The sequence below is a fragment of the Rhododendron vialii genome, chromosome 8a (assembly GCF_030253575.1).
Source record: "Rhododendron vialii isolate Sample 1 chromosome 8a, ASM3025357v1".
NCBI lineage: Eukaryota > Viridiplantae > Streptophyta > Magnoliopsida > Ericales > Ericaceae > Rhododendron > Rhododendron vialii.
Genome location: NC_080564.1, coordinates 8,502,666 through 8,515,759, shown reverse-complemented (window position 1 = coordinate 8,515,759; position 13,094 = coordinate 8,502,666). Strand labels below are relative to the sequence as shown.

The following is a 13,094-nucleotide window of genomic DNA, read 5'->3' as shown; positions in this document are numbered from 1 at the left end:
TATCTGTCTGTTTTGCCTAACAAGGAAGTCCTCTGTCCAAGTAACTTTTCAAGGGAAAATAATGTATTCAGCACAAATTTTTTCAAAATTTTTTTTTATACCTATTAGTATAAAGATGTCATTGAGGAGAAAATATCGGTGTAAAATATTTTCAAGAAAAAAAAAGGAACTGATATTAGCAAAAATGAGAATTGACATTCGCACTCCTTAAATTGTTAACCGCACTCCCCTTTTAAAGGGTATGAAAATCACTCCTCAAAAAAATTCATAAATATACACCCCTCCATCCACATTTATTAGTTCCAATTATCACTTCTTGACATGCCAAAATACTTATTCCACTTTTAAAATAAATGAGCAATATTCAATAAATTTCCTTATTTATCCATCCTTTAATATTAGCAGTACAAACAAAGTAGTAATAAAAGATGATAATCGGAGGGTAAGCTGGGAAAAAATTCATAAATATACCCCCCTCCATCCCCATTTTATTCTTTCCTTTTAATGTTCGTTGTATACATTTTGATTGTTTGGGAAAATTAGGCCTTCATTTCTTTACTTGATTTTTGCTCAATAATTGAAATTTACAATTTAATTCTCCATAGTTTGTGATTTTGCTCTTAATTTTGATTTTTGCTTTAGACTATTATACTCCCTCTGTCCGGATTTAATGGTTTTTTTTTGGAGCTCGTGCCATTTTTCAATCGATTATATCTTTCAATTTATAATGCTTTACGAGATTTCAAAAACATTGTATTATAGAACTAATCGAAATCTATTAAACAAGATTCATATTCGATATGAAATTCATTACGGATTCAAAGATATAACTCATTTTTTAGCCGGTTAGAATAGAACTGGAGACAATTAAATCCGAACGGAAGGAGTAGTAAAATGTGCCCCACGTGAGATAAATTCTGAAACCACCACTGATAATTGTGTTTATTAAGTTGGAATCCTAAAAGAGAGTCAAGAGACCAAAAAATGAGCACGGAGAGAGCATTAGTTTTTGCGTGCAAAATGCACGATTATCTATAGTAATTAAGAACTCTACTTCATTCATCCCATTTCAAATGGTAAATGTCCCCCGTGGAATTCGTATATTTTCAAGCCTTAAAAAAAAAAAAACTATATATATATATATATAATTTTTTACACCAAATTAATTTGGCCGTGAAAAAAATATTTTTTAATTTGGTGTAAAAAAAAAGTAACATATAGAAAATATATTTTCGTAGAGTTTGAAAATATAGGAATTTTCCTATGAAAATATTTAAAGTGAGACCGATGGGTAATTGAGACGGAGGGAGTACCAAACGTACGGACGGATACTCCGAATACTTCTGTGTCCATATCTACTCACACAGGGGGAGTGTTGAAAGTTGAAAACCCTAGTTCTGACTGGCATAGAGATAGAGTGAATTCATTCACTCTGGTTCTCTTCCTCTCTCTTCCGACCATGGCGGAACAAACTAGTCGCCAGTCGCTTAGCATCGCCGCTTGTGTTTCTGAACTTGCTCCGACGGAGCAACCACCTCAGTCCTCAACCAGTAAGACTGCTTCAACTTTTCCATGTTATTTGATCGATTTGTTTGGTTGTTCAAAAAATGCAGGGGAGAAAAGGGATTTTATCGCGAATCTAATGTCTTAGGCTGTTTTCGGTTGGTTTGTTCTTCTTCCTACTAAGCTCCGTCGCTTCTTCTTAAGCCTCGTCTACCTAAGGTTCTTATTTTTTAATTAGTCTCTCTGTCGCATTTTCTTTGATTTTTTTGATATTCGCGTCATTCTTTAAACTCTTATATCTCATAATTTATAATATTTTTCATAATTTTAAAAATTTTGTATTATAAATCTAATTGAGAACTATCAAACAAAATTCATAATTTATATCTCATAGTTTAAAAATTCTTTAAACTCTTATATCTCATAATTTATAATATTTTTCATAATTTTAAAAATTTTGTATTATAAATCTAATTGAGAACTATCAAACAAAATTCATATTACATATTATATATTTTTGAATATTCATATTAAAAGATATAAGAGTTTATATAACGACACAAATATAAAAAAAATCCAAAGAATATGGGATGAGAGGAGTATTTATTTTTCGTTTTACGAGACATGTCATTCTTTCATAATACATCATATTTAATTTAAAAAATAATTACTTATTTCCTTAGCGAAACGGGGCCTTGGCTTTTTTGTGAGTTTTTTGAGTTTTATCTTTAAAAATAATTTCGCGTTTCTTAGTCTTGTGTCAAACTTTTGCAAACTATAACTTTTATTCAAATATTTTTAAAATATCCAAGATATAGCCCCCAAAAGCTCAAAAAAGTTGGGCTTTTAAGGCTTTAGCTTGGTAATTTCTAAATTTTTTTGGATAAAAGTAATTATTTATTTATTTATTTTTTATTCCTCTCGCAAGACAAATCAATAATGTACAAAACTTTGACGTAAAACTAGCAAACGCAAAAAACATTTGAATTAAGATAAAAAAAAAAAAAAACTCAAAAAACTAAGTGGAACAGGTTGACTGGGTAGATTTTGGTACCTTATTGTTGTTAATCGGAAAAGTAAAAACAAAAGTTATGCTCAAAACTTCACATTTTTTAAATAAAAACAAAAATCAGCCAAAAAGCAAAAAAAAAAAAGGCTTTATTAAAAAAAAAAAGAGAGTTTGGATCACAATTTTTTTACATAAAGACAAAAAAATAAGCCAAGTGGCTTATTCAGCCAAAACATTAGTAGAGTTTTTTTTTTTTAGGAAAGTAAGTCTAATTTGGGCTGTTTCATTCTGGTTTTGAGTTATATATTTGCTGTGGTTTGTTTATTTCTGTGTCTTTTTTGGTTTTTAAAATGCTTTTGTTGCTGCATGTTTAAAGGCAAGGCCACCACTAAACGCATCGCGGCATTGAATTTGTGCTTCACCTCCCAAATGTGTAGGCATTGTCTGTAGGGGTCTAAGGTGCGGCTTTTGCACACTTTCATGCATTTCGGGTGAGGGGTAGGCTTCTTTGGAACAAAATGAGCTATAGTTCTTCACTCCCTTTCTACCCCCTCTCGTTGAAATGATGTAGGATCTATTCGATACTTTATAGAAATAAATTCAGAAAGAAGTTTAGAGAGATACAAGAGGGAAGAGTGACTGGCGTCATACAAATACATGTATGTTTTACTAGGAGCTAAATGATAGATACTCATATATCTTTAGCTTACATGTGTTAAACATGCATTACTAGGCTTAGAGGAGTTTCTGTATATATTTTATTTAGAATTTTTTGTTTGGTTCTCCTCTCGGAAATATTCTCTCCGAACAAATTTTTTGACTGTTTCGTCATTTGTGTTTTTTCGTCTTCAGTTATTTTTTATCAGATTAACTTCTTCTTTTTTTACTTTTTGGATGTATATAGTGTACCTCTATTCAAAAATCAAAAGTAAAAGAGGTTGTTAAAATATGAAAAAAAAATTGACTGAAGACGAAAAAATACACAAACCTATAAAACTTTTTTATCTCAAAAATATTATATCAAAACTAACAAATAACAACCAAACAAAGTTATGGTTCTATTTTTCAAAATTTCGAGATAGTTTTATATGAATTTAAGTTCTATAATGCTTATGCCTTGAGGCTTCCACCTGCCTTAAAACATCTCACCCGTGCATTCACCTTTTAGATGTTAACTAGGTTTTACTATCCGTTTTTGTGGAGGGAAGAGATAGCATTCTAGGTCTATTTAATTTCCAGGATTAGGATTTGCATATAATCTCATTTACTATGGTAAAACAAGTTCCACCATTGGGGGCGCCAAGGGGATGGACCATACCACATGACGGGGCAATATATCTTCAACTGTGTAGATATATTTATATTGTCTCCTATAGGCCCGCTTATCGCACTCCAAATGATAGCTTAATTTTTTGGTTTGTACAAAAAATATTTGTTTGTCATAAAGTCAGTAGATGTATAATGCTATAGTATATATAAGCTTACTGGGAAATGATTGGTATGATGTTTCAATTTGTGGAGCAATGAGGGAAAGAGTTTAATCGCCTGGCATAAGGTGAATAACTTTTTAATTGGGTGGGTTACGGTAATTCAAGAGGGCTTGCTAGGTCCTCCAATAGCTATGGCTTTTTTTTTCTTCTCCTTGTTTGGAGGAATTAGATCTAAAAGAATGAACATAAAATTTAAATTTGAAGACATTGTCTCCGTGTGGGTTCTTAAGCTTTTACTTTTTCTCTCGTTTGCAACTCGTGTGGTTTAGTTGGTTTAATGCACGAAGAACAAGGAATCTCTTGAAAGTAATAAGGAGCATAAAAGCTGTTTTTCTTCATCTATATCCCAAATAAGGAAAGTAAATAAATGAGAGTCTATGTCAATGATCTTAAATTTAGAGAGTCCTCAAGTGGCCTAAAAAATTAAGAGAATCGCGTGGTTCCCGACTCGATCCACAATTCATGCAAAAACGATACGAATCTACAGGTAAAACATAGTATAGTTAGAATTGATGATGATCCGGATGATTCATGATTCGATTCGTGCAAATATAACAGTTGCACTCGCGTATATGAAACCACTTTTACCTTCATTTTTTCCTAGAAAAACAAGAATGTAACTTCATAGAGTGTTAAGTTCGGAAAAGTTATATATTCCATACAAAATTTGCTGATCATTGGTGATTAGAATGTTTCTTCTTACCCGGAGCATGTTGTTAACCCTTTTCATTTTGTGTTTTTCTCAAAGATTATAATAATCATATGAGATGTGTTTAAGGCTAAGGTACCTTGTTCTCATGAATTAACTACTATTAGTTTGGTGAGATTTCTATAGTTAATTATCATATGAGTCAATAAATGGGCTCAACGTCTCTAAAATGTTGTTATTTTAATTTGTGAATATGATTGTGTATAATCTCCTACATGAGCTCAAAGTTTGACAAATCGATCTCCTTCATTCTTGTATCCTCTAAATCATAGTTAGCGTTAGGGCTCCCTCAAACCAACCCACCCATGTTGCCATATAAGCAAGTTTCTAACCTACTAGGCTATATAGTCATTGTTAAAAACATACTTCTTATTGTATTAAGGTTAAGATTTCATTTTTATGATGAATCTGTGATATCTATGTACACTTATATATGTTCCTATTATGGTCAAATCTTTTACTATTCACGATCCAAAGGAGGCCATTCCGATTCACGATTCGATTCACTCTGTGACAACCTAATGAATACAAATGAAAGCACTCATTACTAATGGTTTCCAATTTCTACTAGTTCTCAAGTAACCTAATATATAATCTGTGAAAGCTCTTAACCAGCGGTTTGATATACAGAGACTGGTCTTAAGATGGAACAATTATAACCTCCATAAGAGCTCCCACGATGAACAAAACTATTTCTTGAATATTCTTTTCTTTTTAATTTCATGTGTTCAAACAAACCTAGGTGTTGGCTAGGCGGGTTTACTACAAGTTTCTATTTGGGGAGGGCAAAAAAATCCCTCATGTTTGCTTGGCCTTATACCTTCCAAGAAGTTATAAATGTGTTGATAGTGGACTTTTTGAAGGCTAGAGTTAACCATGATTGCCATTAAAAACTGAGCTATCTTGTCTGCAAGGTAATTCCATTTTGAAACTGCTCAATGCTTGATGTTTTGCCTTTAATAATTCACTACTTAACAATGCTTGACATGTTTCCTTGAAAACGACCCATATGACTGTTAGATATGAGGATTAAAAAAAAAGACTGATAGATAGCAGAACTGGGTACCAGAGATGGGTAACTTAACAAGGACAATTATCTCTTGCATTTTGGGAAACTGCTGGATTAGAAAGCAGAGCTGGGTACCAGAGAAGGGTAACTTAACAAGGACAATTATCTCTTACATTTTGAGAAACTGCTCCTTTTTGTTGTATAGATGTATTAGACTTTGATTACTTTTACTCGCTTTCCTTTTCAAGTTATACTTTCATGTTTGACAACGGTATCTGATATTAATTACCGAATTGCATGTTTGCATTAGGAACTCCCAAATGGGATTGTGTGCTAACATATTTTCCTTTATTTCACTAGATGTCCCTGAACACTTTCTATGGAAAAACCGTTTGCAAGAGTATGCTCAAAGATCCGGCTTACCCATCCCAATATATCAAACAATTAATGAAGGTGCTCAACGTCCACCTATGTTTAGGTCTACTGTCTTTGTGGATGGAACATACATTACATCTCCAAACACTTTTTCCAATCGCAAAGCCGCAGAGCAAGATGTTGCCAGCGTCGCATTGGCTAGTTTAACTCAAAAGATAAAAGAAGAAGGATATCCTATTATTCGTGAGGTATGTGGCATGCATGATTCTTGCTTCCAACTTACTAAGTTGGATTTTACTTTAACATACTGGTGTACCAATTGGATTTTTGTTGCAAGATGTACTTATACAGTTCAATTCAGAAGTTAAGTTATTGATTTGGTGGCTTGAGGATTTTATATCTTGTGGATTATAGTTTACTTGACTTATTATGATGTTCTTTCTTCTAGCATTTACAACTATTATGTGATAAGATTGGAGAAACCTACATGTCAGAAACCCTTTTGAAAATGCAAACAGGTGCTGGACCCTTGGTCAAACCAGATCATAGCCAGGTTATATGGACTCCACAAAATGTTGGAAAAGTACCCCATCAGACACTCGACACTTGGAAAAATGTTTGACATACATGTCCAATATTTTTAGCTGGGCGCTTAGTCGCTTACCTAGAAAGCATATAAAGTACTCCAGTTTGCCACAGACTTGTGCATGAAACTCATGGTATGGGGATCAAAAAAAGAAAGAAAAGAAAAGAAAAGAAAGAAAGAAACTCATTTTATGCATGAAATGGTCTTTGCACCTTGTACACTTAATTACATTAGAAATTTGATGAAGTATCTGGACTGAAAGTATGAATATTATTGCAGTTTTGCTGTGTCCTTTACTGCGAAAGTAGATGAATCCGACACATTGACACATACCTCTTCTCGACATTCTGGCTTGAGTCTGTTTAAACTTGGAACATAGCCCACTGCATGGCCCTTACTTGTGATGTCCTTAATATTATGATCATATTCTGTTTTTAAGCACCTTGAATGTTTGTCTATGGCGCTGAATTTCATGATTTAGCTCATTGTTGTTGTTGCCATTTGCCCATTTCACCGTTCCTATCAGGCATTTAAGAGTCATGCTTGTGCGGTTCAATGCTTTGTAGATATCTTTAGTGGGTTTTTTTTTTTGGGCGGGCGCAGTCACATGGTGAAACTTGTAGGGAGAACGGGAGATAATGATGAACCCATGTTGTCGTAAGCCTGCTTCCAATATTAAGTTAAGTGCATATCAATTTTCCTACTTTACTTATGACGCATGCTACTTATTTATAGTGTTGAGGTCAATGTCTGGTTGGAAATTTACAATCAACTTAGGAATCTGTTAGTAAATCCTGGTGCTTACAACATAAGCTTGCTCCTGCTTTTTTCTTCGTTGACAACTTCAATATGAGTTCCCATGTTGTATTTAAACCCTTTTATATCTTATGTTCCTTGATTTTGTTGTTTTAAACTTGTAATAGTAAGGAAGAATGAAATGGAGGTACGAGTAAATTTAATTTTACTTTTTGGTGCTAAGTAGACTCATGTTTTTCTCTTAGTTATCCATTTCTGTGACATTCAAATTCTTTCCTTTTTTGGCCATCTTCAGAGTCTTTTTCCTTTTCCGATCATCCAGGATACAGTCTTTTGCAAGTCTATCCTCAATGAATATGCAACGAAGATGAATCTAGAGAAGCCTACTTATACCACGAGGTCCACGATTCAGCCAAAGGGGTTGCTTCCAGTTTTTATATCTTCTTTGGTATTCAATGGTGTTAATTATACGGGTGAAGTAGGAAGAAGCAAGAAAGAAGCTGAGCAATTGGCAGCACGTGCTGTTATCCTATCAATTTTTGGTAATCATTTCTTAATTCTTATTTGCAAGTTTATTGACCAATCATCCAAAAATAGCTAGAGAATCTTTTTGTGCTCGTATTTCTCTTCATAAGTTTAAACTGATGTGTACTATTTGTTTATGTATCATTGTCTTCACTTCTTTATCTTTACTTGTGTACAATCGCAGCAAGAGCATTTGAATCTTTTTCCATTGCTCTCCTATTTCCACTTTTTCTAACAATAAATTGTTTAAATTGCAGCCGGTAGATCATAGATGGCCCAATCATAAGCAATAAGAAATCCAGAAGTGTTTACCACCACCACATAAATATGTAGTCACCTACAGCTTGTGTTTCCCTGAACTTTGTATCTTCGTGGCCTACTATATTGTGGTAGAAAACCTATGTGCATCCTTTGCCTATCATTTGGCTACGTCACCCAATCAAATTCATTGAACGAATGCATTAGCAGATTTGTAAGCATAAAATGGTCTCAAAATATTTATCAAGTAAGGATGAAGGAAAATGTCAATGGCAGATGACATCATAGTGCAAATCTAGGAAAATAAGAATAAACAATTTTGAGGGAAAAAATTGGTTGCCATTTATACTACAACTTTATTTGGTTGGTTATTTGGTATAGACAGAACAACATCGACAAGTCAAAGAGTATCTGCAGCAAATCGAAAAGAATTGTTTATGATAGAGTCAATTGATGTACATAATACTCTATCAATGTTGGTGATTGAATGGGTATAATTGACATGGGCAATAAAAAAGACACCAAGGAGCAGATCTAGTCTAGCAAATTGAAAAGAACCAACTTTTGATAAAGATCACGTAAATATAGGGTCCACACTTGGGGAAAGCATTTATTAGGTTAGGATGGAAGCAGACGCCCTCAACTAATTACATGAGATCAAAATGAAACGTATGTACCGGCCACAGTAGATCACCAACAAAACGTATAGAGTTCAGAACTTCAATGGCAAATTTATTTGGTTATTTTGATTGGCGAAAGAACAATGGTGGTGATGGAATGGGTGTGCCGAACAGCTAGTTTTCATAAAAGCTTCATTTCTCAGGTGTTATTTTTGCATCTTCTTTTCCCTTTTTGTCTGGGTAAACAAGATATCTGTATTGGGAAAAATGTTAAAAGGAGCCTGATTTCTGCGTGGGTTACACACAAAGAAGCTGCAAATCCTTTCCCAAAGAGAGTGCTCCATAATATCTACAAGCGTTAATACTAAGGCATGGTTCACAAAAAATTCCCTTTCTCCAAAATGGAAAGAGCGTGCTTGATTTGCCTTTCAGTAGCTGTATTGACAACTCTTATCTCTCCAGACATACTGTAGTTTTACTCCCGCCATAGACAGGTGTAAGAGGGTTGCCTTGAATTTAGTGGAGGCACATATGCTTGCTTATGATTGATGAACAAGGACCCCATGGTAAGCAACAAACCCCAATTCTCCAAATTCTCTTGCCACCTCATAGTGGGTTGCCTTGATAAACAAGGACCCCATGGTAAGCAACAGACCCCAATTCTCCAAATTCTCTTGCCACCTGATAGTGAAATATTGGGAAATCCACCAACTCCTAAGCTTTGTGACAGAAACAATATATAACCTCTTTCCCAAAATTATCGACGGAGAGCTGAGTTCAGGTCCTTTGTCTAAATAGAAAGGGCATCTTTGATGGTACAGGTAACATATGTTTGTCATTATCCATGTTGATTAAATTGTTTTCATACTTTTTGATGTAAGCTAGTAAAAATGCTAGTGACTGAGGCAGCAACCCCTAAACTTTTATTCTCTCCCATTCGGCCTCAGACACTCTTTTTAGCTTATTCTTTTCTTTTTGTCCATTGCTTTCAATATGATATAAGAGCTGGGCTTTGGGAGTACTTTGGAGATGGCTCTCTATTTCATGGTAATTTATTCTCCCTTTGTTTTTACAGTCAGTGCAATAAATATGTTCTAGATTCTATGTTCACCAGTCTTAGCATTTTTACACAAGGGGGGGCCTAGTTACCCGATCTTGAATTTCAAGGGAAGTCAACAATTCTGCTTTTCTCCAGATGCGGAAAAAACTGCTTATATACTGATCAGTGTTCTCAATAAAGCCTTGTCCCTATTATTCAGGGAAAATTGGTTCTCTCATGTAGTCATGTTATACTTAATGAGATGTTTGAGGTGAATGGTGCAATTCCATCTTTGTAAGAAGGCAAGGGTATCTGAAGGTTTGTCACTTTGCTTAAATGTTTGTTAGTTCACGGAGTTTGCGACATGTTCTCTTTTTCCTATAATGCAAGTTGATATGGCGTGAGTGGTGTGATTTGTTTTTCCTTTACACTGTTATCCAGGTAATTCTGAGTCAGGAACCGCTATCTTGGAGATCATAAAGTCCAAATTCAGGCTTTATGCTGCATTGGATAAACTTAAGGCCTCACAGTCTTCCCAGGACAGTATACCTTTGGCACTAAACACGGGGAATTTTGTCTTCCCTTTTCGCAATGAGAAAGAGGTTGAAAGTACTGGGAATGGCAATGCACCGTTGGTGGTAAATACAGGAATTCCTTTTGGCAATGGGAAGGAGGTTGGAATTACTTGGGGTCCAAATAATGGTACGAGCATTTCGAGCACTTTAATTTCAGAGGCTTGTGGTAGCCAACTCAGAAATATCCCAGCACTGCAAAAGCCTTTCCAGGACAGTAATACACCTTTGGCACCAAACACGGGGATTGATTTTGTCTTCCCTTTTCGCAATGAGAAAGAGGTTGAAAGTATTGGGAATGGCAATGCACCGTTGGTGGTAAAGACAGGAGTTCCTTTTGGCAATGGTAAGGAGGTTGGAATTACTCAGGGAACCAATAATGGTACGAGCACTGTAATTTCAGAGGCTTATGCTAGCCAACTCACTAATATCCCAGCAATGCAAAAGCCTTTCCAGGACAGTAGTACACCTTTGGCACCAAGCACGGGGACTGACTTTGTCTTCCCTTTTCGCAATGAGAAAGAGGTTGAAAGCACTGGGAATGGCAATGCACTGTTGATGGGAAACACAGGAATTCCTTTCGGCAATGGGAAGGAGGTTGGAATTACTCAGGGTGTCAATAATGTTACGAGCAATGTGATTTCAGAGGCTTTTGCTAAACTCAGCAATATCCTAGCAATGCAAAAGCCTCTCCATCAATGCAAGAAACCTAAATGGGAACCATCACCGGTGGCATTTACTCCTACTGCATTTGTGCCTCCAGCCATGGAACAGCCTCTAGGTGTTGGTCCAAGTTCTGCAAAAAAGCGAAACCGTAAGAACAGGAAGAAAAGGAAGAAGCTCCAGGTTGATGCACAGTGAGTTTAGTAACATCTCTAATTGTCCGTTCATCAGAAATTTCTATTCATGTGGTAAATATTTGGGTTAAGGGCTGAGAAGCATTGACTCGTTCACCAGCCTCAGGTACCACGTGTTTTACATGTGTCAGACACATACACTATATGCTCTGGAGTCTGGACACGTGTCAGACACGCGTAAATTTGTGTCAGACTTTGTATGTTTTATAGTCAGACACGCTAGGACATGTTTGTTGACTTGGTAGTAACACAATTGGATGTCATGATACAATATTTTAAGTTTAGCCAAAGTCAAAATTGTCATATGCTTAGTCATAAAGACTTGTTTATTGGCGATTGATTTACATTTCATACTGTTACTGTTATTTGTCTTTACTATTATCTTCAATTTGACAGAGTGCATGTTTTTCATCTTTATATGAAATTATAAGGATACAATTTTAAGTACTGTATAAGATATGTAGGCTTACATAGTCCTTGTGTTCCCAATGTGATTATGTGATCTTAATTTTTAGATGTGTATATCTGTCCATATCCCATGTCTGTATCCATGCTTCTAAGGTTTACCGCCCTATGGTGTGATGGTTGCTACTTCTGCATCTCTCTGTGCTGGTGTTTAATATCTCATACTCATAGGCCATAGATATTGGTTTACCAAACTGTATGATGAAGTTTCCTCGATTTTGTTGGCTATTTCTGAACCCTTGCAAGCCTTCTTAAGTAGTTTTGTCAAGATTATTTTGTCGTTTTTGAAGAGAGAATTTAGTTTAATCGGGATTCGTTGCTTCTGATTATGCAGGTTGCCTGTTCATGTGTTGCCCAACAAGTAGCTCAAAATCCTGTTTGTTGTTGTTTAGTGAACCAACCTCGTGTATGTTCCTGGAGTTCTTATAGCAAATGTTGTTTTGAAACGTGCGCTCTCATCGTTTTTGATAATTAAGTTTTCCCCTAATTTTCTAACACATAGATGTACTAGGATATTGATTTTGCATATTCTCTTTCAATAAGCTTTCCTGTGTCATATTTGGTGTGCTCTACTCATGTACATTCTCTGTGGGAAAATGCAGGTTTCGGGTTGAATGCTGTGCTGCCTTGAATCAAGCTCATCCTCGTTCATTAGTCCAATAAGTAACAAATGCCACCTTTGTTCTTATTGGTTTGGTGTATCTCAAACGTAACTGTTTATCTGAGTGGTATGTATGATAAGTAGAACATCGTCTGTACAAAGAAGATCGAGTGGGGTAAGTTTTGAACCCCCGACCTTACCGGTACCGTCGTGGTGGTGTAATATATTGTTGCCTGTTTATCTGAGTGGTATGTATGATAAGTAGAACATCGTCTGTACAAAGAAGATCGAGTGGGGTAAGTTTTGAATCCCCGACCTTACCGGTACCGTCGTGGTGGTGTAATATATTGTTGCAGTTTGTTGGTTTTGTTGGCTCATGTTAATATGCTATCTCATGTTTCCCGGATTACCAAACTGAACAGAGTCTTGAATTTGTTTATTCCGTTGAGCTCTATCAATCGTAAAACAACTACTCTGTACGAGAATTCTAAACGCTAGAGACTAGGATTCTTCGGTAATAATTTTACATCTCATAATGCACTGTAATTTCAATAAAAATTTAAATGTAGTAGACTAATTTTTGTCAAATTGATAAGATGTATCAGCTTCAGAATGGATTCTGGAAGACGCTGCAAATTTTGCCAAAAAATATGCTTGATGAATCCTGCCACGATCGCAAAGAGATATACTGCAGGAATGAACTAACTGCACAAGGAAGCA

At 35.4% G+C, this 13,094-nt stretch overlaps 1 protein-coding gene across 1 annotated transcript; it reads left to right on the top strand.

Moving 5' to 3' along the window:
• The first annotated feature begins 1,307 nt into the window (after nucleotides 1–1,307).
• Nucleotides 1,308–12,757, top strand: LOC131335615 (uncharacterized). Its single transcript, XM_058371062.1, has 6 exons — nucleotides 1,308–1,550; nucleotides 6,081–6,343; nucleotides 7,733–7,979; nucleotides 10,321–11,297; nucleotides 12,108–12,149; nucleotides 12,376–12,757. The coding sequence occupies exons 1-6, from the start codon at nucleotides 1,460–1,462 to the stop codon at nucleotides 12,385–12,387; spliced, it is 1,632 nt and encodes a 543-aa protein (XP_058227045.1). The 5' UTR covers nucleotides 1,308–1,459; the 3' UTR covers nucleotides 12,388–12,757.
• Nucleotides 12,758–13,094: the final 337 nt, after the last annotated feature.